We start from the raw sequence: 24,984 nt of genomic DNA, 5'->3' as shown, positions 1-24,984 counted from the left end.
CATCCGAGATGGAGACATCAGGCAGCCTGGGCCCCCAGCCCACTGAGCCCCACTGGGGCTGGCCTGCCCTGGAGATGCCAAGGGAGACCCCACCAGGCAGTCTCACAAACAAGGCTCCCGGCGGTCCTCTGGCCTCACACCTCCTGCCCCAGGCCCCTCTAGGGAGGGTGCATGGAGTGAAGACACGTTTGAGGGAGGGGACGGAAGGGGTCCCAAGCCCCTCACACCCATACGCACACTGGCACGTGTGCACGTACACACAAGTGTGCACGCGCTCCCACCGGGGCCCAGGCTGCCTGGACGATGCTCCAGGCCCAGAGCACCACCCCCGGGGGGGAAGGGAGAAGCTTGGCTGCTTCAAGAATGGGCCACAGACCCTTCGGTCACGTCCAGGAGGCTCTAGGGAGCGGCGAAGTGCAGGGTGGGGTGTGGGCCAGCCCCCCAGCCAGACAGACCCTGCCTCCCCCCATCCACCCTCAGCCAGGGAAGACACGGGCGCTTGTCAGCGGCCAGGAGAGGAGAGAGGAGGGAGGGTGGGGGGAGGCCACGGACGGGGGCCAGCCTCAGCCTGGAGCAGTGGCTGCCTGGGGCCTGTGCTCCGGCCATGGCCCTCTGCAGTGGCCAAGCATTCTGGGTGCAGGGGTGGGGCCGCGGCCAGGCCTTCCTGAGGTGGGCGTGCAGGGTGCAGAGCGGTGTGGGCCTCCAGGTCCAGGCCACTGGGACCTCCAGCTCCTCTGCTGGGCCCGTCCCTGGCGTCCGCGGGGCCCTGGCGGCGAGGGCTGCTGGCTGGCGCTCCCCTCATTTCCTCTTGGCCCGAAGGCTCCAGGCGGCCACGGGAACAAAGGGTGGATTGTGCCTCGTTCTGGGCCCGCTCCCCGCCCGGCCGCTGCCCCTGCAGGGCCCCATGGGCGACGCTTGTGTCTGTAGCCAAGCAAGGCTCCTCCGACCACGCTGCGAGGGCTCAGCGAGCGGGCGGCCGCGGGCACCGGCCGCGGCCCGGGAGCCTGGGAGCCTGTCCCGAGCCCAGCTGGCCCGCCACCCGCCCTGCCGGCCTCCCTGAGTCCAGCGGCAGCAGCCAGGCGGTCTCGGCTGTGCCCGCCCCTCACCTTCTCCTGTGCAGACACTTCCTGTCATCAGCGCACACGGCTCTCCAGCCCCGGCCCCTGCCCAGCCCAGGCCCCCCATGTCCTGTGACTCTCACCACCACCCATCTGCCCCGCTGGAGCAGAGGCAGACGCCCCCTGCTGTCCGTCCAGCCAGGCCTCCCCGTCACTGGGCATCTGGGGATGCCCAACGCTCAGGGTTGGCTTCTGTGGGGCCACGGGGGCCAGGCCCCTCAGTTTCCAAGTGGGCAGAAAGGAAGCAGAGGAACTGTGCCCGACGTCCTGCGTCCAGCACCCCTCCGGCAAACATTTAATGAGCGCTGCCGTGTGCACGTGTGGGCCCCAGAACCCCAGCTCTCCGCAGCCTACAGATGGGGACGGTGGCAGGGCGCAGACAGTCCGAGGCCAACGCCATCCCGCTTGCCCGTCAGGCCCAGGGTCCTGTGGCGGCAGACCTCCTAGCAGGCGGTCCAGTCCCTGCCCGGCCAGCACCCACGCCCGGGAGACGCTGGTGGACACAGGGATGTCCGCAAGGCCTCCCCCAGAGCAGCCGGGGCCGGCGGGCCGCTCAGAGCAGCGCTTCAACCAGGGGAGACCAGAGGTGCTGGGCTTAGGCAGGCAGAGGGGGCCAATGTCCTCCCCACCAGAAATGGGGCCGAGCCGGGGCCTGGGGTCCCGGCGCGACGCCCACCCCCGTGGAGCCCTGCCCCCAGAAGACGCCCAGAGGCCTCCGCTTGGGGCATCCCGTGTCCCCTTCCTCCCTCCCTCCTCCCCCACCCCCACTGTTGGTTTAGCTCCCACCGCTGCTGTCAAAGGAGCTTTGTGGCCGCGAGTGGAGCCGGTGCCCATGGTCTTGGAGGGGCTCCAGGAACGAACAGCGGAGGACGGCTTTTGGAAGAAACTGGAAACAAAAATAAGAGGAAAAAGTTGTGAAGGAAGAAGGAATTTGCCTCTGCTGAGCCCGGTGCCGCCCCAGCCCTCCCTGGGCCTGGGTCCAGGCTGAGGTCCTGCCCCCCCACCACCCCCCGCCAGGGCCATTCCGTGCTCAGGCCTGAGCTCACCTCCTACCCAGGCAGGCCCCAAAGGCTCCCACCAGCCCCTGAGCCAGGTCCTCTCGTCCAGGCCACAGACGAGGAGACTGAGGGTCAGAGTAGCTGGGTATCTGCCTAGGGTCTCATGACACAGAGAGGCTGCTGGCCCGAGAAGACGGCCTGTGCACGCTGGGTGGGAGGTGCTGCTGGGCGCTTTCAGGCTGCACAGAGCACGGTGAGGGTTGAGGCTGGGGCCCTGGCTCCCTGCCTCCCAGGGCCCTAAGAGGATAGGGTGGTCACCCCCGGACTCTCACCTTCCTGTCCCCAGGCCCTGGCAGTTGACCGCAAGCCACACTTTCTGCCAGTGGCTGGGCCACACGAGCAGTCCTGGAGGCTGGCCGTGACTCCCCTGTGATCCGGGGGGCAGGGGGGCAGCGGTGTGTGGCCACCAAGAGCTCACTGCCCCTCGCTCATCAGGTCCTGCGTAAAGTTGGGTGGCCCTGGTGTTGCTGGGAGCGTAAAGCCATCCCAAACCAGGTCCCCACGGCGTGCCTGAGGGGAGGCTCCAGCAGGGAGTGGGCAGCTTCAGCGCTGCCCTGGGCTGGCGGGCTTCGTGAAAAGGCCACTGGGACAACATTGGGGCAGAACTAGGGAGGGCCTGGAGGGAGGAGGCAGCGGCCCCAAGCGAGCGTCCAGGGCTCCAGGGACCCACTGACGGGGGCTGCCAGTTTTCCAGGAAGCTCAGGAGTCCGTGAGCTGGGGGAAGAGACAGCGTCAGTGCGGGGCCTCCACCCTCACCAGGGCCTCCCCACCAAAACCCACCTGCACTGCCTACCGTCAGGGTGGACGCTGCTGGGGGGCGGCTGCTGCTTTCCAGCAAAGACGCCCACCCACTGGCCTTGCCCACCCCCAGCACGGAGCCCCCAGACCCTGGGGACCCCGCAGAGGCAGATGGAGCCTCCGGGGGTCCGCAGTCCTGGCACCAGGGCCCAGATACCCACTGCCTGTCCTGTTCTTGTGGGCTGTGCTCTCCGCCAGGGTCTCTCTAGGCCCCAGGGATGGCATCTGGGGACATGAGGCGGACGGCTCGGCCTTCCCTTCAACGGCGGCGAGACATCCCAACCAGACCCTCTCCATCCCCCACCCGTGACTCAGGATAAGCGGCCCCGCCCCTCTGGCCAGCTGTTGGCAGCTGTCACCACCTGCCGGCCCAGGGCCAGATGCCCCACGGCTGTGGAGCGAGCGGGGGTGGGGCGTACAGCTGTCTGGGTGCTGGGTGTCTTGCCCCGCCCGCACCCTTACCGGAGCTGCTGGACCTTTCGTGGATCCCCCCACCCCATCCTGGGATCAAGTGTGTGTCTGCGCCCAGCCACCATGGGGCGGTGGGGGGACCTCTGGTCCTAACCTGAGTCTGCCCCATGCGGCCAGGCCGGCCCGCGCTCCCCGCCCAGGGCTTGTCTGGGTGGCTGGCGGGGCCCTCAGAACCGCACTGCTCACGCTTCCGGCTCAGCTTCCCTGGGGTCTGGAAGGTGCGGGGCGGGGGGGTGGAGGGAATGTGGGTCAGCGCAGCCTCTGGGGCTGGACGCCCGCGGCCCAGGAGACAGGAGGGAGCCAGCCCCCGAGCTCTGCACCCAGATCAAGGAAGGAGGGGCCGTGTGTATCTCAGCCCGAGACCCCCTGCCCCTTGCGTTGGCCACCGGCCTGACCCAAGCACTCTGCCTTGTCACCCCAGACGAGTGCCAGAGACAAGACCCCCGGAAAGGAGCCAGACAAGCCCTGAGGAGGAGTGCACTGAAGAACCCCGACCCGGGGCCTGATTCTGCCCCGAGCTGGTGCAGGACGGGTGCTGGCAAAGCACCCTCCCCCCGGCTCCCCAGGCTGCCCAGGGTGCCAAGGCGGGGGCATGAGATGCCGGGCCTGGTCGTCAGTAGCCTTGTGGTGGATGGGCACACCCAGCTGGGGCCAGTGCAAGTCCTGTGTCAGCGGCTTCCACGCCTCAAGTCAGTGGTGCCAGGGGTGCGGGCCGCTGACTGGGGTGCCACTTGCCGCAGGGTCTGGGCTGGGCTGCTCGGCAGACACTGGGGGGTGGGCTCTTGAGTCCACCGGGCATGACCCCAGGTGACCCCAGGCAACACTGCCAGAAAAAGGCGTCGGAAGCTGCTGACCCGGGGCTCCATTGGGTGCCACCCCCTGGGGGGTCTCCACAGGAGAAGCCCCTTGGGAAGCAGATCCCACCTCCAGGGCCCTACATTCCCAGGTCTGGGGACCCTTGCAATCTCCCACCTGGGGTCACTGACACGTGCTGGCCTGAATGCGAGGTCAACCCTCCCTTCCACAGACGGCGGCAGTCCAGGGCTCAGGGTGACTGGGCCGGGGGAGCACCGGCTTGTGGAGGTCTCTGAGCCAAGGCAGGACCGGAGAGGGCTCAGCGGGGCAGCCCCTGGGTGGGGCTGGCAGGATGGGGGTTGAATCTGGGGAAGGAATGCACGGACCTCCAAAGGGCTCCCAGGAGAGGCCCTGGCCCTCAGCTCCCCTGACGCCCGGCCCATCTTGTGAGGGCCCTGAGCCCAGCCAGCCCTGGGCGGTTGAACAGGACGGGCACCCGGCGCCGGCGCCGGGCGGGGTCGGCACGGGGCATGGAGGGAGCCCCCAGCTGCCGGGCCCGCCCCCTGCCCTGCCCAATCCCCGCCCCTCCCCGTGATCAGCAGCCTCTGTCCCTGCCCACCAGATGCAGCAGGGACGTGCCAGGTGCTGGTGCCAGGCATGGGGTGGAGGCTGCTTCCCAGCCCAGCCCGGGGGCCCGGCCCCCGCACAAACTTGACCCTGTGGGAGTCCCTTGTCTCCGTACCCCACCTTGCAGCAGCCCGCCTCACAGGCCCGTGTGTCCCAGGGCAGTCCAGCCCACACCCTGGGTCTGGGCAAGGTGCCTCACCTTTTGGCCCCTCGGGTCCCAGCCCCTCCATGCCGCCTCAGGCCCCGCAGCTGGTCCAGGGCCCTGCAAGCCCCAAGCAGCGCCACCCGGGGGGCTGGGGCAGCCTGGCTGGCACCTGCAGGTCCTTAACCCCATGCCCCGAGTCCCAGGTTGAGTCTGCGCTGGTCCCGACCCCGTGTCCTATGTTCCTGTCCCTTTTCCTGTGTCCTACATCCTGCATTCCTGTCCCAGGTCCCCTGGCCTGGCCCCCAGACAAGGCTCTGATCCCCTGCCCGGCCCTCCCAACCCCAGGTCCACGGGGCTGTGGTGGCCCCACGTCCCCTTATCTTCAGCTCCTGTCACATGGCCTGGTCCCTGGACATCAGCCTCAGCACCCCCCCCTCCCCGAGACAGCTGCAGAAGACTCTCGGCCACCCCTTTGAAGCCAGGAGGGCTGGGCTGTGGGGCTTGGGGGTGGGGAGGGAGCGGTCACACCCGAGGGTGTCAGAGACTGGGCCGCCCTTTCAGGCTCACCAGGCTTCAAGGGGACCAGCTTAACACAGCCCAGATCAGAGGGAAGATGCTGGCCTGGCCCTGGGGCTCCTCCCTCCTGGCACCCACCCACCCAGCACCCACCACCCCCAGCACCCACCCACCCAGCACCCAGCACCCCCATCACCCACCCACCCAGCACCCCCGCCATGGACATCAGGAGTTTTGGCCCAAATGGCTCTCAGAAGCCCCAACAGCACGAGCCATTAGTGGCTGTGAAATCAGATCAAGACATTGACTCCAGCCCAGCCTGGGAGTCCCTCTGAGACACAGCTGGATTCCCCCTCCGCTCCCTTGAGACTGGGGGCCCCCACTCCCATCCCACAGGGAACCCCACAGAGCTGGGCATGGGAGGCATTTCTGTTCCTGTTGGGGGTCCTGGTAGCATCACGGGTGGCCTGTGACCAAGGGCACATTAGGGCCCGGCCTTGGTGTTTGTGGAGGGGCAACTGTGGCAAGAGAAGCCAGGGCGCGGTGCCTCAGAGCCCAGGAGGTGAAGCCCTGCCGCGGTGCCCCTCCTCGTGCCACTCCGGGCTCCCCAGTTCTGAAGCCCAGAAACTCTTCTCTCAGCCCGGTCTGCCACCTGGCCCCGCCTGCCGTCTGGCCCCGCCCACTCGCGCTCCCATTGGCTCCGCCCCGGCACAATCTGGGAGCACCCAAGCGGGGCGGGGCGCCAGGGAGAGGGAAGGAAGAGGGGGTGTTGGGCAGAGGGAGTGGGGCCGGTCAGTTGGAGGCCCAATGAGCAGACATCTGTCCTGGTGGGCTTCGTGGTGGCCAGGCAGCCCCAAGAGGATGGGTCTGTCTGGTCGCCCAGACCCCCCGCCCAGCCAGGCGCCCTAACATGTCCACAGAACGACCAGCCCATCAGCAGCCCTCTCTCCTGAAAGGGCACTGGGGGATGGGCCCGGAGCCACTGGTCTCCCGAGACCCAGGACCCGGGCCCCGATGGGCCTGTCAGGTCATTGGCCCCCAAGGCTTCCCTGGGGCAGATGATGAGGGTGGTCCCCACGTGAGCCCAGGTGGACGGCACTGTCCCTCAGGCCAATAAGGGCACCGGGCTGGGAGTGGCAGAGTCTCCTTTGAGGTTCTGGGGAACTGTACCCTCAGGGGTGCTGGGCAGGGGGCAGCTCATCCCCTGTGACCCAAAGATGGCCCACAGCCTGAGGTCTCCCCACTGCCCAGCGTCTACCCTCTCCCCACCCTTCCCCGCTCAGACTGAAACCCAACCAGGCGTCGGATGCAGCCTGTCCCGTCTGGGGAACATCTGTTCGGTCACCAGCTACGGGCTGCCTGCAGCCCACACTACTCCCCTGGCCACTGCAGCCCGGCTCCCCACAGCCAGCCAGGCCCTAGGTCTCCCGCAGTGTCCACTATAGGTGGTCTCCATCACCAGGCCAGAGCTTGGTCACTGCCCACGGAGTCAGGACCACCCCAGTGGTGCTTACCTCAGAGCTAGCCCCTGCCTCCTAAGAGACAGGAGTGGGGTCCACCCTGGGAAGCCAAAGAATGGGGGGAGATTGAGAAGGACAGGGGATCCCATCCTGCACTGCATGGGGGTCCCAGCGGAGGAAGGGCAAGGGGACTGGGGACTGAGCCCTGGGAGACGAGAGCAGAGGGAGGTGACCCAGCCCGGAGCTGGGGAGGAGGCGGGGGCGGACAGCAGCTCACTGCCAAGGCACGGAGGAGGGGAGACTCGGCCCCAGCCGTGGGCCCAGCACTGCCTGGGCAGGATGGTGGGCATCCCGACTGGCAGGTCAGGCAGAGCCTGGGCTTGTCTCCTGAAGCACTGAGAACCAGCGGCTCAGCCTCGCCCCTCCTGCCGATCTTCGGACATGCTGCGCTGGGGGCTTTGCTAAAATCACACCAGCTCTTAGTGCCTTTCTTAAGATGCTCCAGAACCTCTGGGCCAGGGGCAACCCGACCCCTGCCTGCTGGTTGGGTGAGGAGAGCGAGGCCACGGTTGCACACCCAAGGTGGATGGTGCCCTGCAGGCAACTGGCCCTAGCCCACCTCCGCACCAAGGCCACGCAGGGAACCCCAGAATGTGGGACGGGAGAAACGCGGGCCCTGCACTGAGGGCTGGGGGACCACACCAGTACAGAGAGGGGGGGCCCCCCGGGCCAGATGGCAGGACTCTGGCTGGCCAAGGAGGGGCGTGCAGGTGAGTGGGGAAGAGTCCTCCGGCTCAGAGCGCTGATGGCGGGCACTGGGGACCCTCAGGCCTCGGCCCCCGAGCCTAAGGCCCGGTGATGGGGTTCCTGAGAGCTCCCCCATCCGTCCTAGAAACAGGCACACGCGCACGCACAGATGCAGACACAGGAAGAAACACCAGCTTAGAGGAAAGGATGCACATTTTCTTGTTTAACAAAATAAATTAAATATACGAAGCTTCAGCTCAAACTCTATATAAAATTACAGAGGCCTGGGGCCGCCACGGGTAGTGGGGTGATGGATGCCCGGTCCCGAGGTGGACATCCAGTGTGGCCAAAAGGCCAGGTGGGTCCTGGGCCTCAGGAGAGGCCAAGTCTCTGTGGCCCAGCCCTCCTTTCATCATTATTAATATTATTATCTTAATTTCTTAAATATAAATATCAAGGGCCCCTTCTCTCTGGCAGTGGGACGGGAGGCACCCCCAGCCAGCTCCGGCCTCTCAGGACGGAGCCTAGGGCTGCTCTGCCGACCCCACTGCCCAGGGCACTGGTGGACTCCTGGACGCCCAGGACAGGTGGTGGCAAAAATAGCCTGGGCAGGGACACAGGCGGGCAGGCGTAGGGAAGGGGTCGGAGTTTTTGGTTTGCAAAGCCAGGGTGCCTCTCAGATCTGCTGCCAGGCCGGGGTGGGGGGGTGACCACGGCCCCCATGAAATCCTTATCACGGGGCCAAGGGATTCCTTCATGAGCTAGCCCATCGCTACATGCGCACTGCAGTTACAACACAGACCTTCCCAAAGGCTTTAGTCTGAGAGTGTGTGTGTGTGTGTGTGTGTGTGTGTGTGTGTGTGTAACTCTGTGTGTGTGTCCAGAGGTATGTCACGCGTGTGTGCGTCCAGGTGTGTGTGTGTCTCGTGTGGGGCGCCTCGCACCCGCAGCCCGTCCTCCTCTGTGGCCCCGCCCCGGGCCTCCGCAAGCCCACCCCGAGGCACCCTAGCACTGGTAGTGGATGTGTTGATGCTGGTGGACTTTGCCCTCCACGTGCGAGTGCGTGTGCGTGTGCGTGTCCGTGTAGAGTTTGGGGTAGAGCTTGGGGCCGGCGGCTGAGCCCGGGCCCAGCAGGTGCTGGGTGGCCGCCGGGGGCCCGAGTTCCTCACACAGCCCCACACCGGGGCCGGCACCGAGGGTGGGGGGTGCCGGCAGGTCCTTGTCCCCGCCGCGGTCGCGGGCCGTCGCGGGCGGGCGATGGGCAGGCACCGGAGGGGCAGGCACGGGCGCGCACGGCTTCTTCTTGGCCTGGCAGAGCCACAGGAGCACGGTGCCCAGGATGAACACGGCGCCGGCCGGGATGCCGATGACCACTGGCCACGGCAGGCTGGTGGTCGAGGACGAGGGGGCCACGGGCGGCCCTGGCGGCTTGGGGTCTGCAGGAGAAACCGAGGAGGGGGCGGGGAGGGGAGCGTCACGTGTGGGCGTGGCCCGGGCGGGGCGGGGCGGAGCAGGGCGGGGCCCACGCACCGGGCAGCACGGTCAGGAAGGCGCTGCGAAAGCTGTAGCCCATGGTGTTGGCGCCCAGGCAGATGTACATGCCCGCGTCGTCCTGGCGCGCGCGTGTGATGAGCAGCTTGTTGAGGTAGGAGCCGTCCGGCCGCGACCACACGTCACCCGTGGGCAGCACCACGAACTTCTGGCCGCCCACGTCGATGGTGGAGTTGTAGCGGCCCTCGGCGCCATACTCCACGCGCTTCAGCCACTGGATCACGGGCTTCACGTCGCTGCGCACTTTGCACTGGAAGGATGTCGTGCCTCCGAAGTCCACCGTCGTGTTCACGGGGTGCGTGCCCGTGAGGACAGGCTTGGAGCGCGTCCGCTCTGCGCAGGGACATGCGTTGGGCACAGCCCCCAGGCGCCAGCCCACCCCCACCCCTGGCCCCGGCACTCACGGATCACGTCCACCTTGTAGGTGGCGTTGATGGCGCCCGCGCGGTTCGACACGCGGCACGTGTACTTGCCGCTGTCCTCGGGGCGCAGGTTCTTCAGGCTCAGGGTCCACTTCTTCTTCCTGTGCTCACCAGCCTCCGGGCGCGTCAAGGCCTGGTCATCCTTCATCCACATGATGTCGGGCCGTGGGTGCCCACTGGCCACGCACTTGAGCCGCACGGAGCTGCCCACGGGCCGCGCAATCACCCGGCGCCTCATCTTGGAGGGCTGCGTGAAGCGGGGCCGGGCTGCGCGGGGTGCAGGGGAGTGGGCGGGGCATAGAAGTCAGCGGGCACTGGGGCGGAGGCACAGCCCCACCCCCCGACCAAGGTGGTGACGTCTGTCCCTGCGCTCACCCCACTGCTTGCTGGCTGGGTCTTCCTGGCCCCCGGAAGAGCCGTCGTGCCCCGGACTCTCCCTTCCTGGACTGGTGTCGTCTGCAGAGGGGAGGGTGCATGAGAGGGGCCTCGGCAGCCCCTGTAAGACCCCAGGACTGGCTCCCGGGCCCCAGCCTCAGGCCCAGCTGGGAAAGCTCTAGAAACGCCAACAGGAGGCCATGGGTGCACACCCACGTCTCAGAATCCCAGAGACAGCTGGGCCGGAGCCGCCCACCCGGCGCACTCCCTGGGTGCAGGTGACCCCGACAGGCGTGGGTGGGACGGAGATCTGGCTCCCCCACCCTGGCTCCGGGGGGTCTGCAGGGCCGGGGGGAGGTGGCGACCAGGCCCAGCCGGCAGCTGCAGTAACCCTAGCCCACATCAAGGGGCCGAGGGCTTGGTGAGCTGACATGGCTCGCATACCGCCTGGTCGTCCTGCCCTTTGAAAGGACGCTGCGGGGGACACCCACAGTATTCCCATTCCACAGCCCAGAGAAGGCCTGTGGGGCCTGAGGGGGGGGCGGCGTGCTGAGGAATGCCCCCCCCTCCCAGTGACAGCCGCCGCCTCCACGGCCCAGGACCAAGGCCAGGCGCTCGGACCCCACCCCGGAACCCGGTGGAGGGGTGCGTGGGTCAGGCTCCTCCTTTGTGCTGCCAGGGAGCCTGCCCTGAGGGACCCGCCCGGGAGCCCATGGGGGAGGGCCAGGCGCCAGCGCCTGGTACCAGCGAGTGGAGGGCGTGTTCCTGGGGGCGCCGCCCAGTCCCCAAGCCCGGGCCCCAGAGGCAGAGGAGAACAGAAGGCCCTTCCTGCCCAGCGGCCCCTCTGAACTCCGAAACCTGAGCCTCAAAGTCATGGCTGACGCCAAGGCTGCCGGCCCGCCTGCCCCACCAGGCTGCCCTTCAGTGGGACCACCACCTGGGGCCCCCATACCCACCCCTGCCGCCACCCCAGCCAGCCCTGGCCCCCAGGTCAGCAGAACTTTGGGGGAGAAGGGGTCGGAAGGGGGACCCCAAGGTGAGGCCTGAGGGGGCGGGGCCCGGCCTGGGGGTGGTGTCCTGGGCTCAGAGGCCGGGAGGGGAGCAGGGCGGCTCTGGCCCTGGGGGCAGTGGGCCGAGCTCATGCAGGGTGAGGGGTGGGCACACAGGGTCTGCCTCCCCGCCGGAGCTGACTAGGCACGAACAGCAAGGCCCCGCCCTGGCACGGCCAGCACTGACCCATCACGATGAGGGTGTAGTTGACGCTGAGGCTGCCGAAACCGTTGGTGGCCTTGCACACGTAGGCGCCGGCGTCCTCCCGTTCCACCTCCTTCACCTTCAGCCCCTGGGGCAGCACGCGGAAGCGGCTCCAGCCGCCGTGGATTGTCCGGCCGTCCTTGGTCCACATGGTCAGTGGCGGCGGGTCCCCCTCCACGGGGCACTGCAGCCGCACAGTGCGGCCCAGCCGGGCCACCTGCCGCGGGACTACCTTGTCCGCCATCCTCGGGGGGCCTGTGGGGGTCAGAGGGCTCGCTCAGGGAGGAGGGGACCCGCAGGTGGTCGGTCAGGGCCAAGGCAGGCGTGGGCACCGGGAGCCGGCCGAGGGCTGTCCCTGCTGGGCCCCCACCCCGGGACTCCACCCAGATACGCCTACCCAGCTCCCAGACCACAAGAGGCGGCGTTCACCCAGGGCCCACTGCACTCCCGCACGGGAGCCGGGATGCCGCTCGCCCAGGACGCGTGCCCACAGGCGAGCGAGGGCGGCCCCCACCGCCTCCCTGCAGGCACCCCGTCTGTTTGTGCGTGCAGGTGCGAGCACCCCTGCGTCTGGTGGCCCATGTCTGTGCCGTGTGTGCATGGGCGGCATCAAACCAGGTCTGCCTGCCTGGACAAGAGCCTCCCTGCTGCCAGCCCGGCCATACCAGGTCACCAAGGCCCTGGAGTCAGAGGGCAAGCAGCTGGGCCTCCCAGCCCTGGGTGACCACCATCTGCCCTGGGAGAAGCCTGAGTCCCGGGCTGAGGCCGTGGTGCCCTTCACCAGCGGGAAGAAACCCATCCCCGTCCCCACCGGCCCGGGGCCACCCAGGGACAATGGGGATGACCAGGCCTAGAGGGCGCGAGAGACAGGCCAGCTGGGAAGGCCGCTGCGGACATCAGAGGGCTATGGAGCTATCTCCTGGTGGACCCTCAGTCCCCTCCCGCCGTGCCCCTGTGCCCGACGCCCTGAGCTGGGGCTGGTGTGCAGCCCCTACCGCGAGGGTGGAGGGCTCTTACATGGTCACCCACGGCCCCCCAGGACCAGGAGAGGCAGCCACGGGCACCCAGCTGCCCTTCCCAGGGGCTTGGCTGGGCCTGGCTCCCAGGACTCCGCCCACCAGCCACTGGAAGGGGCACCCACCCCACACGGCAGCCACTCCAGGCCGTGAAGGCCACGCCCCGAGCCCTGGCCACACGGAGGTGCCGGGGGGCGGCTGCGCTGAGACGCTGTCGCTCCAGGGCTGAGAGCGGCATGTGTTTTTAATAACCAGCTGGTGTTTCTTCAACGTGCAATCGCCGCTGATTCTGTTGCCGCCTCGCAGCCAAAGTGCTCCTGCGGGTCCCCCAGAGGCTGTAGCTCCCAGGGGCTCACAGAGCACGGGCCCCCATCGCCTCCGCCTGGGGTGCGGACGGAGGGTAGGGGGCCGTCCCCGTTTGGATGTAGGGAGCTGACAGCCCAGGGCTCAGCTTCTCTGGGGCCGCAGGTGGGGAGGGTTCCCGAGTCTCTGATTCCAGGGGACTGGGGTGTGAGGGAGACAGAGACACTAGGCACCTTCCCTCTACAGCCTCCCCCCTCCACATCCTGCCCCATTCAGGTGGCCCCACCCCCCCCATGCTGCCCCTGGACAGTGGGCCATGCCAGAGGTGCCAGCCAGCCAGCCAGCCCTCTGGCTTCCCCTGATACCCACCTCTCCCTAATCACTCACTTGTCTCCAGGGCCCCCCAGGCACCTACCCAGCTCACAGTGGGAGAGGCTTCAGGGCCCCCAGACAAGTGGACCTTCTGAGGCCCCCCAGGCCGCCCAGGGTCCGGGCCTCATTCCCAGGCAGACCCTGTCCACCACCTGTCACTGCCTGAAATTCCACCATTCACAGGGGCCTCCCAGGCTGCAGGACAAAAGGGCACCCCCCAGCCCTTCCCGGGCTGACACCTGGGTGCAAGCATCACACACACACAAGCACAGGCACACGGACCCACACATGTCCACACAGACACAGGCAATGGCCCGGAAAGCACGTGGGGAGGACGGTGCCCGCACGAGGAACAGCATCTCTCCCTGCTGGGGCTCCGCCTGTCCCAGCGGCATCGTGGGGGCACCGCTGGCGGCTGGTTCAACACCCCCGACCCCCGAAGGAGCCCGCCTCAGTGGCAGAGAACGCGCCCGCCTGACATTGCGGCCCCTCCCTCTCCCACCCGCCAGAGGAGACCTTGTTGGGGGGCACCTACTGGGTGGCAGGGACGCCACCCTCGGTGCTGCGGAGTGGAGGGACAGGGCCAAGTGACCGCCAGATGGGCCGGAAGTATGGCCCCGTGGGCCGGCCTGTGAGCAGTGAGGGGGACGAGGCAGCGCCCGTCCAGAGGCCCCGGCTGGAGCCAGCCTTGTCCTAAAGCAAACAGCCCCCCTCCCCTCTGTGGCCAGCCTCACCCCTCCCCACCCCCACCTGGGCTCCGGGGGACCCAGACACGAGGCCGGGGCCCTGCCCCCCACCCCAGCCTCTGCTAGAGACCCCCCAGCAGGCTCACCAGCGGGAGGCGTGGCCCCCCAGATTCCTGGGAGTTTTGGCCGCCAACACGGCTGCTGCAGCTCTGTATTAGGCCTGGGAAACACAAGCCCTGCTGTTCCACCTGGACAAGGCCTCCCACCCCTCAGCCACGGGGAAACTGAGGCCTGAGCTGGAGCCCCGCAGGCCCCTGGAGGGCGTGTGGGTGGGGGCAGCCGACGCAGCCTTAGCGCCTTCCCCGTGAGCACCTCCTCCAGGAAGCCCCAACCCTGCACCCCCCGGCAGTCACGGCCCGAGGAGGCTGCGGGCACAGGCAGGATGCACGTGACGCAGGCAGGGCAGACACGGGGCAAAGGCAGGCTGGGGCCGGGTCTCACCCCAAGAGGGGGCTGAACGTCAAGGTAGCGGGCAGGGAAGGTGTCGCCCCTTCTTCTCCTCCATCCTCCTCCACCCTCAGCTGTGAAAACATGGTCAGGAATGGGGGAACTGGGGGGGATGGGGGGCAGCCGCTCCGAGGGCCCCACAAACCCAGCTTGGATTCCCAGCTGCCATCCAGAGCTGCTGTCACACACAGACCCTGTCACACCGACCCCCAGATGCACACCCCAACAGTGGGTGCAGACTCCCTGCCACACACACCCCACCTCTGAGCGCTCCGGACGCCCAGGCCCACAGCCCCTCCCCCTGCCTGGCCAGAAGCACCGCTTTCCCCCGTTTAGTATAATAAGACCCGGCTGCAACCCCAGCTGATACCCCTCCTGCCCCGGGGCCCAGGGAGGCAAAGGTGCTGGCAGGAACAGTGAAGGGACCCCCAGCTGTGGCCCACCCCATGCCCACCCCCCCGTACCCCCAAGCCGTCTTCACAGGCCCTCGGGGCCGCTCCGAAGCTCAGCACCCCACACCTCACTGCCCCGCGGCCTCCGCGCAGCCTGGCGCACCTTCCCGACACCCCCTCCTCCCTCCCCGCCCCCAGGGGCACGGTGGCCTGCCCTGGCCACTCCATCTGGACCCACGCTGCCGCTCTGTTCACGCCGTGGCAGGGGTGAGAGGGTTCCCAAGTATCGGGCTGCACCCCTCCCCACCGCCCGGGGTGTTCTGTGGGCCCTGGCTTGCTGACCCCAAGCTCCCTTCAACAGGGGCCGGGCCAGACGTCGCCCCTCTTCCAGGGCCCATGTGTCAGAGACCAGCAGGGGCCACAGAGGCACCGGTGGTCTCAGCCGTCACCCCGTGAAGCCGCAAACACAGCTGAGGTTGAGGGTGCATGAAGCACCGGCCGGCTCGTCAGGGCAGCTCTGTCCCCCACAAGCCCTGCAAAGCCCCAGAAATTTCCAGCCTGGAAGGAATTCTCTGGCAGGGGGCGGGGGAGGTGGGGGGAGCAGCGGGCTCTAACCAGCATGGGCCTGGCCGTGGGGTGAGGGCGGCCGGCCAGGAGCCACCGTCCTGCTGTTCAGGACAAGCTAAGTGAGAGGCGTGGAGAGGGACGCTGGTCCCCGGCTGGGGGGCCGGAAGGGGGCAGGTCCACCCGGCCTGCCTGGGTGCCTGACGCCAGACAGGGCAGGTAGGCACACTGGGGGGAGCGGGCGCCCAAGTTGTCCCTCACAGTGGGGACCGGGTGCAGCAGGGTGAGCTGGGAAGGCCGCAGGGCCAGCACCCTCCCCAAGAAGGCGAGGCCTGGGGGGGAAGGACAGGAACACCCCGGGGCGGGGGCACAGGTGAGGCCCACCCCAGGGCTGCCACGAGGGGGGCAGGCTCGGCACACGCGCACACCCACACTTGCGTACAGGCTCCCGGTCAACAGCCGGCCCAGGGCGGCCCCGGGGGCTGGACCCACGGGATCTGTGGTGGAACTGGTAGGACCCGCAGGACAGGTGGTTGCCCCAGAAACCAGGCCATTCTGGGCGTGGCAAAGGGACGGCCTGACCCACCGAGCAAGCCGCCGGGAGCGTCCCCTCCACCGGCTGCCCAGCCGCGCACCAGGGGGCGGGAAGACCGGGGGCCTCCAGGTCTGTCCTCGTCTCTGGAGGCCCCCAGATGGACCTCCAGTGGCCACCCAGCTTCAGGGCTCCTCGGCCTAACCCTCACCACCCCCAGGACCGACAAGTGAGGCCCAGAGCATCATCCTGACAGAGCCACTTCCCTCGGGGGGGACCCATGTGAGCTGCCCACGGGACAGTGACCAGAAAGCACCCAGACCCACCGCCCGGGCCTCCCCAAGGGACTCAGCTGGACACCAGGCAGCCCCGTCGGGTGTCCAGATCTCACTAGGCCCACCAGATTCAACGCTGTCTCACCCCGACCCTGCCCACCCCGCCATCCACCCCCACCTCACCAACGTCACTTGACCCAGACCCTGTCCCAGCTGCCAAAGGACCGAGAAGGCCCTTGTCCAGTGAGGCCTCCCACACCTGCCGGCACCGGACCCAGAGCACAGGGTAACGTGCCACGGGGCCCAGACCACCCCAGGGGCCCTGCCCCAGGGGGCCCCGATCCAGGTACCAGAGTCACCCCGGAGGGGAGACGAGGACATTTTCCTGAGCCTGGAGCCCCTGGGCGTTTAAGCAGAACCTCGAGGGTGAGGGCGATGGCTATGGCAGCAGAAGACCCAACGCACCCAGCAGCCTGGCCTGCGCGACCCCAGGCCAGAGCCCCTGCCTCCCACCCGCACCTGCTCCACGACAGCCCACGCCCACGGCGGGCTTCTTGAGGCGAGGACTGAGGCCACGGGGCCTGAGCAGGCCAGCCCAGACTAGGCGCCCCCAGGCCCCCAGAGGCCACGGGGCAGGCCACCTGGCCCTCAAGGCGCACACGCTGTCGGGCTGAGCCCCAGAGTCAGCCCCAGGCCCCGCCGGAACCCGGAGAGGCTGCTGCACAAGTGCAGAGGGCAGCCCCAAAGCCACCGGCAGTGGCCCTGGGCCAGGAGCGCGCTCCGCAGGCCCCGGCTCCTCCAGGCTCAGGGTCACGGGAGCCCGAGGAGGTCCCTCCGCCCCGCCTGCTGCCCCAGCTCCCGTTATTCACTCCTCAGCCACTCAGCAGCGCACAGCTTGTGTAAATCTCTCATGAAATAAACTCCCCGGCAGGAAGAAAAGCAATTGTGTTTCCTGCCAAGATGGGAAATCCTGGATTTCAGCAGCCCTTAGGCTGGAGCAACTCCTGCAGTGCTTCAGGGACAGCTCCTAGAAACCCCACCCTGGGCCAGTTCTCCTCAAGGGGGCCAGTCTGCGCTGGATGGGGGGGTAGGCACCTACCCCACCCGCTGCCTGCCTCCAGGCCCCGCCCCCAGCCACTCAGTTGGGGCACAGGGTGTGGATGGAGGCCCCGGGACTCCTCGCTGGAGCCAGGAAGGCTGGCCACAATGTCCTGGTGGAAAAGCCCCCAGGACACCCCCTCAGCTGACCAGCCTCTCAGCCCAGCCCTTCCCCACTCAAGGCCCCTACCCCACTACACCAAGGCGCCCGTGTCCACCGGATATCCACTCTGGCGCTGGTGAGCTGCTCACCTCTGCCCACAACATCCCCCCAGCTGGAGGCCTGTCCTTGCCTATCCTGACCAGCACCCACCTCTCCTTCCAGGCCCCGGGGTGACGCCCACGCCTCTGCGTTCCACCTCCCTCCAGTGGACCCCGGGCTGCGACCCCACCTGAGGTAGCCCAGGTGGCCCCTGCCCTCCTGGGCCCCGAGAGAAGCGAGGCTGGGACTGACCAGGAGCGCCCGGTGGCCACCACTAGGAAGAGCGGGTGATGGGCAAGGTAGGTGGGGCCACACTGGCTGCAGCGTCGCTGAGGTCTGGGGACGGTGGCACGGGCACGGGCACGTCTTCCTTGCACATGCTGCCCTGCCGACGGAGGCTGTCACCTGGACGCACCAGGGCTGCAGTCACCAGGCGAGGCACAGCATGGGGCAAAGGAGGCCAACGTGGATGGCCACACAGCAGGGAGGCGGCCACAGCCCGTCTCCCCCAGCACGTCAGCGAGCCCGAGCCGCCCAGGTGATCGGAGGCTGAGGCTGCTGCTGGGGAAAACCAACATGACCACGTTAGGGCCGTGGAGCCGGGCGGGAGCCGGGGGCCCACTGATCTCCCCACAATGGAGACAGAGGCTGCGGGCAGCCCAGGCTCAGCCTGGCCCAGCCAAAGGCCACTTTGTTTGGCTCCCTCCTCCCCCCAAGAGGAGACAGTGATTTATTTTCCCTTCCAGGAGTGGGGCCCAAGACAAGACGTAAATGGGGCCGCTGGCCCACATCCCCAGCTCACAGAGCCTGGGCCGGGCTCCCACAAGTCCACCTCAGCCCTGGCCGCGCACTGGCCAGCACGGCCTGCAGGGACCTAGAGGGGAGGAGAAGGCCCCCCGCAGCCTGGCCAGAGGCCGAGGTCAGACAACGCACACGCACACGCCACAGCCGCCCTGACGGCCACACGCTTCGCCAGCGACTCACACACCCCAGCAGACCCTTCGCACCACAGCCCCAAGGCAGGGCAGCCCCAAGTCCTCTCCATCCCGCGGGAGGTAGGGCACCCGGGCACGCCGGCCAGGTCCAGGGGACAGGGAGGGGCCTCCAGGGCTGGCTGCTCAGAGACCGTCCACTGCACCACCATCCTCAGAGAAGTTCACACGTGGCACTTCTCAGAAAACCCTGAAATGACTTCTTCCAAAGTAATTTGTAAAAGGTATTTCATTCGGAACCTCTCAGAGCTCCCACTGTGAGAAATAAAATGGAAATGGAGAAAGCCAACTTCTTTTTTCAAATTTGAAAAAAGAAAAAAAACAAACAGTTTAAGACAAACCCACCAAGATTGTGAAACTTTGGGAAAAGGGGAACTTTAAAAATATGATTGGAGTCTAGAAATGCACCGATTCCAGAAATTGTGACACCACGGGGAAAACGGCTTTCAGAAAACCACCCAAACTCTCTCTGCGCTGGCTCGTCAGCCTAGAGGAGGTCCACGCTCAGGCTGTTCACTCTGCAAGTGGGAAGGGCCTGAAACGACTCTGCCCTCCAGTCCAGGCCTGGCGGAGAAGCCAGCACAATTCGGGAAGAGCACTGGCCCCGCACCCCCAAAACCACAGAGGCCCTTGCCCTTGGAAAGGGGCTCCCACCCCCTACTGCCACCAGGGCCCTCACCATGCAGCCCAAGGCCTCAGCCAAGGGGCACAGAGCAGGGTGTGGTCCCTCTGGGACCCCTCGGCGCCGGGGCAGGCCCTACCGCCCACTGCCATCCACGGCCCGCTGCCACCCGCCGCTCCACCTCCGGCTCCAGCCAACGACCAGGCCAGGCCAGTGGCCTCCAGAGCCTCCCTGGCCAAGTGGCCAGAGGACAGGCAGGTGCGTGGATAGGGGAGTCCAAGCAGATAAAGGAGCAATCAGAGTCCAGGCCGCTGGCCACCGGCAGAGGGGGGCCTCGCTGGGATGACCTGAGTGTCCGCAGTACCCTGGACACTGCCCGTCCCAGCCACGCCTGGGCAGCCCCCACCCTCAAGCGAGCCAGCCAGTCCCTGGCGGGGCAGGCGGGGCCGGGGGGGTTGGGTACTGTGGCATGAGGCCCACCTGGGCCGCCGCCCGCCACCCCACACCCGAACGTGGCCATATAAGGCCGGGTTGGTCTCAGTGCGCCCGCTGGGCGGCAGCGGCGCGGGGGAGGGGTGCGAAGCCTCAGAGGACTGGTAGACAGGGCAAGGACGATCCTGAGTGGTCAACACACCCAAAGGGCTGGCCTGGCCGCAGGTCCCGCCTAGCTGAGGGAGGCCAGCACTGAGCATGGCGGTGGGAGTCTGCGGGCACGCATCACCCATCAGCCAAGGACGCCCCTTGCTGGGGCTGGTTGCGGGGGCAGGGGTCCCTCCGGAGGCATCTGGGCCTGCCCGCTTGCAAAGCAGGTGTGTGAGCCCACGTCCAGGCCCTGGTGTGGTGCACGCCGAGAGACGTAGTGTGTAGCTGGAAGTAGGTGGTCTCAGGGTCTGCATTAAGACAGGCCCCTACCCTCCACCATGCAGTGACCCTATGCACTGGGCACTCCGTCTCCCAGCCCCCACCCTGTACCTTCCTAGAGATGGGCAGGCTTAGGGCACAGGGCTGGGTCATTAGTCCCAGAGGCCAAGAATGTCCCCACTGTCCCCACACCCAACCCTGGCCACCAGGGGGATCTCTGCAGGTTCCCAGGGGCCTAATGGGGTCCAATGTGGCCAAACAGCCCATCACTCATGAATCCGCCGTGAGCAGCTGCCCGCAACTGCAGGGATGTGTGTGTGGATGTGTGCGTATGTCCTGAGGGGAATTGGGGCCAGAGCCCACCCGGCCAGCAGGTGTGGGTCCCCACGGATGAGCTGGGGGTGCCCTGAGAGTGAGGGGTAACCCTGTGGGAGAGCTGGAGGGGCCTCATGGGTGAGATGGGGATGCCCCATAGGTGAGGGGTGCCCCACAGGTAGCTGGGGAGCCACGTGGGTGAGGGGGGCCCGCGGGTGAGCTGGAGTGTCCCATGGGTGCACCGGGGCTCCCCGCGGGTGAAGGGCGGGCAGAGCCGGACCAGCAGGGGCGGGGCGCAGGCACGCGCGCCAGGCGGGCACTGTGGCAGGGTTCAGGGCCGGAGGGAAAGGGGCGGCGCTGGCGGAGGCCGGGGCGCCGGGCTGGGCGCCAGCACTCACCTCGGGCGGCGGTGGCCGGCGGGAGGGCCCCCACCAGCAGCAGCAGCGGCAGCACCAACGCGGGGCTCGGCGTCATCTCGGCCAGTGCGGACCTGGGGTGTATTCGGAGGCCGGTCACTGCGTGGGGGTGGGGGTCGCCCCGCCCCCCGCCTTGGGCCCCGGAGCCGCCCGCACCCCAGCCCTGGGTCGCGGGGACCGGGGTGCGGGCCGCCCCGCCTTCCCTGCCGCGCTCCGGGCGGAGGAAGCGGCGGCGGGGGAACCGTGGTTATCAAAGGCAGACAAAGGGTTTACACTAATTACCGACCTCCCCCGCCCCCCCTCCAAACACCGTCTGGATTCCTGGCTCTTGTAACTCGGGCCCTGCCCGCGGGACACACAACACCGGCGGCCCCGCAGATAATCGCCTGCGCCATTAGCGGACAAATTTGCGTTGGGGGGGCCCACGTGGGGTACAGGGGCGGGGGCGGGGCACTGGCAGGACCTCGGGCCAGGCGGGAGCGGCGGCGGCGCGTGCCGGTGCCGGCGGCTCCCCACCGCAGAGCGGGAACCCGGACGCTCTCAGCCCGGGCCCGGGCCCCCGCCCCCGGCCCCGGCCCCCGGCCCTCCCAAGTCGGCCCTCCCAGTCTGCCCCGGGGATCGCGGGCGCGCGGAGGGGCTCACCTCGGCGGTGCTCGCGGGCGGCGGGGCTCAGGGCCGGGCCCGCGGGGCGCGCTGCGCGGTCATCGCCGCCCCGGGCGCCGCACCCCGCCGCCCCGCGCCCCCGGGCCCGGCCTCGGGACGGGGCGGCGCTACCTGGGCGCGGGCGGCTCGGGTCGGGGCCGGGGCGGGGGCCGGGGGCTGGGGCCTGGGGGCGGGGCGGGCGTCGGGGTCGGTCCGGGGGCCGGGGCCGGGGTCCCGGGGCGGCGGGGCGAGGGGCCCGGGGCGCCGCGCCGCGAGGCGTCCTTCCCTGCGGGGCTTTGTCAACTCTCCCGGAGCGAGCGCCGAGCCCGCCGCGCGCCCCGCCCCGACACAACTTCCTGCCAATCGGCACGCCGAGGCCGCCGTGTCCCGCCCCCTTGTCCCGCCCATCTCCCCGCCCCTCACCCCGCCCCGCGCCCGAACTTTTCGCCAATCGGCGTGCGCGCCCTCCCCGCCCGCCTGGCTCCCCGCCTTAACCCTCGCGGTGCGGGCGGCCCGCGGGCGGGTCGGCTCCCCGGGGCGCGGCCCCGCCCCCGCCCCGCCCCGCCCCGGCCGGCCCCTGGCCCAGCCACGCCCCCGCAGGCCCGCCCCTAGCCCCGCCCCCAGCCTGTTCCCACCCTCCCCAGCCAGGTCCAACACACCGCGCCCCTTCACGGCCATCCGCCTAGCCCCGCCCAGGCCCAGCCCAGCTTTGCGCACCTCCAGGTCCCGCGGCGTCCACCTCACAGCTGCACCCGTTGGCGCCCGTGTTGGAGCACACAACTTCAGGCCACCAACACCCCGCGCACCTCCAGAGCTGGCCCTGATCGAGCCCCAGCTGGGCCGTCAGGGCTCCGAGGTCTGAGCCCCCGGTTGTCGTGGGAGCGGAGGGGAGATCCAAGACCCCGCTCTGGCCCCAAGAGACTCCAGGGTGGGCCAAGCCGCAGGTGATGTGGGGTACTGAGGTCCTGTGCAGAGGAAGAAACGCAGGCACAGAGAAGTCAGGTAATTTACCCAAGATTTCCCAGGCAGCACTTGGCATGCCCAGGACTGGAACCGCACGCTGCAGAATCCAGCTCTCCTGTGGATCTTTCTCCACACTGCCCCACTGCCCTTCCCTTTCCTGTTCAGCAACGTGCACACACTGGCTCCCGTGCCTCCCTTATTTCCATCCATCAGGGTCTTCCAGAGCAACCCCCATCCTCTCTGGCCTGAATCAGTGGGCCAGGCTCCTCTGGCTTCCCCTCCACTGTCACATCTCTGGAACGGAGAATCATCATTTAAAACACAGCCTTGACAGGTCTCTGGCTCCCCAGTGCCCTCAACACAAACCCCACCACCCTTGAGACCCTGGATGCCTGGGTCCTGTCCAGCTCCCACCCCCACCCCCACCCCCTGCAGCCCTCCCTCCATCCCCTCTGGACCTTTGCCCATGCTACTCCCTCAGGAACCCTGCCTGGAACAGCCTCTCTCCTCTCAGGAGTTCCCTCTCCCAGGAAGCCTTCAGGGAACACTGGAACTGGAGAGGCCTTGCAGGTCCGAATCGCCAGGGCAGAGGAGAGCTGGGTGAGGGTGTGAGCCATCAGGGTTTGGGGCCCGGTGAGACACCGGCTTCGCACCTCTTCCAAGCCAGTGAGAAGGTGGTTCCCAAATCCTGTCTCTGGGCCCGGATGGGCACCTCGTGGGAGGGTGGTGGTGAGCCAGGCCCGCCCCCATCCTGCCTGCACGCGGGGTGAAGGCCCAGACGTTGACAGACCCGAGTAGCCCTCCTGCACTTGGAGTCAGGCCCCGCAGCGAGAAGGAAGCCAGGAGAGCGGGTTCAGTGCCCACCTAAGGACTGTGCCAGCGGCGCTGGGGGTCACAGACAGGTGCTCTGGGACAAAACGGGCATGTGGGGGAAGAGGTCCGGGGCTAGTGGCGGGCTGCGCGGGCAGGGTTATGAGGAGACGCCACCGGGGCGTGAAGAGCTGCGGCAGGTGGGAGGCTGCCAGGGGCAGCTGTGTGAAAGGTGGCTCTGAAGCGGGGTGGGAGGTGGGGTCGGAAACAGGAAGCGGGCCGAGGGCGAGGCGGCCCTGCGCCGGTGTGCGGGATGAGGTGGGCCGTGGGGAGGCGTGTCCGCCAGGTTAGCAGCGCCAGGTGGGGGCGGCAATTCCTGCTGGCGGGCGAGGGGCCGTGGCCTGGTGTGCGCGTGGGAAGTGGCGCGTCCCGGGCGGGGCTCACCTCCCTGAGCGGGGACGCGCTGCCCCCTGGCGGAGGCTCGGAGCGTGGCGGCCCCCGAGGCCGCCCGGCTCCCCTCCCTCCCTCCCTGGGACCCGCGGCCGCCTCTCCGTGCAGGACGCGGTGCTCCCCACGGCGGCGCCAGGCCAGCCTGAGCGCATCTCCAAAGCCTCCTCCTCCACGAAACCCTCCCACCAGCGGGCTCGCACTTCCCCTTCATGACAATGGGCCCGGAATACGCAACCTGTTCAAACACTGTCCTTTTAACCTCCCGGTCTCAATCCTCCCGTCTGCAATCAGACCCCATGGAATTATCCTGGGGATTGCAAGAGTTTCTGTCTCCCACCTGCCGGACACAGCGAGCCCCAAAAAGTATTTATCTGCTCTTCATACAATCGTCAGTCAACCACGAGAAGCTGAGCCCTGGCTCTGTGCGAGACCGGGACGGGTCAGGGTGGGCAAGGAGGGCGTGTCCGCAGCCCTGAAAGAGGAGGCATCTTAGTAGCAGGTGTAGGGACTGAGAGAAATGCCTCTAATGATGGAAAGTGCTTGCCAGGGAAATGAAGCCCCTGACATACAGGCTTCTGCTTCTGCTCCAGATGAAATGACAGAGACCAGATTTACATGCTCTCCGCATGTTAAAAAATAAAAAAATTCAGAGATAAATACATGTGAAAAGCAGCAGCTTTTTTTTTTTTTTCACGCAACAGGAGACAGCGATCCTTGCGAGATGGCAAACAAATGAAGGGAGACAAATAGTCCCTGCTCCCGCCTGCAGTTTCCAGGGCACAGTGCCGGCAGTGGGGACCCAGGCAGAGCCCAGAGGGAGGGGGAGTCCCGGGAGGGCAAGACGGCTGGGGTTCACAGGGCAGAGTCCTGGAGAGAGCTGTGCAGACAGGTAGCCCCAGAGGCCCGCAGAGAGTCACCCTCGAGGCTTCAGCGGAGTACAGATCAGTCCAGAAGTGAACAGGAACCGTCCAAGGCTGGGGAAAAACCACCCAGAAGGATGGGAGCCCACAGGGCAGGAACACAGTGCCTGCATTCAACAGCTAGAGCTGAGAACCTAGTAATTCAAGCGGTGTCAGAGTAGAAAGAAGGGGCTTGCCTCAGTAGAAGGGAAAAATCAACTCTAAACTAAATGCATTTCTGGTCCTGCCCAGCAAAGCTTAAAAACAAGACCTAAAGGATCACACAGTTTCCAAGTCACTTAACTGTGTCCCAGAAACAAATGCAAGAATATTTACAGGAATACAAAACTATCCAGCACCCAATAAGGTAGAACACACAATGTCTGACATCCAACCAAATATTATTAGGCATGAAAAGAAGCAGAAAATGATAACCTGGACTGAGGGGAGAAAAATAATCAAAAAGAACCCAGAAATGACAAAAACAATAGAATTAGTGGACGAGAACAGCATGCACACTTCCTGTGACTATATTCCACGTACGCAAGATGCCAGTGGCAAGGCTAAGTATGTTAAGTAGAGACATGGAAGATTTTTCTAAAGCCTCCAACTGAACTCCAGGGAGGAGAATCAAAACGTCAGATACAGAATACACTGAACGGGATCAAGGGAACACTGTGAAAGAAAAGGTTGTGAACTTGAAGGCAGAGCTATAGAAACTTTGCAAATG

General features: G+C 67.2%; 1 protein-coding gene across 1 annotated transcript; it reads right to left on the bottom strand.

The window, feature by feature from the left end:
• Positions 1-7,930: 7,930 nt before the first annotated feature.
• FGFRL1 (fibroblast growth factor receptor like 1) lies at positions 7,931-21,166 on the bottom strand. The gene is made up of 7 exons (XM_032633780.1): positions 21,133-21,166; positions 20,473-20,564; positions 11,320-11,592; positions 10,084-10,164; positions 9,691-9,975; positions 9,266-9,619; positions 7,931-9,171 (listed from the first exon to the last, which is right to left on the bottom strand). The coding sequence occupies exons 2-7, from the start codon at positions 20,546-20,548 to the stop codon at positions 8,741-8,743; spliced, it is 1,500 nt and encodes a 499-aa protein (XP_032489671.1). The 5' UTR covers positions 20,549-20,564; positions 21,133-21,166; the 3' UTR covers positions 7,931-8,740.
• Between the last annotated feature and the right edge of the window lie 3,818 nt (positions 21,167-24,984).

The sequence above is a fragment of the Phocoena sinus genome, chromosome 5 (genome assembly GCF_008692025.1).
Source record: "Phocoena sinus isolate mPhoSin1 chromosome 5, mPhoSin1.pri, whole genome shotgun sequence".
In the NCBI taxonomy this organism is placed as follows: Eukaryota; Metazoa; Chordata; class Mammalia; order Artiodactyla; family Phocoenidae; genus Phocoena; species Phocoena sinus.
This window is presented reverse-complemented; position numbering and strand designations above follow the sequence as displayed.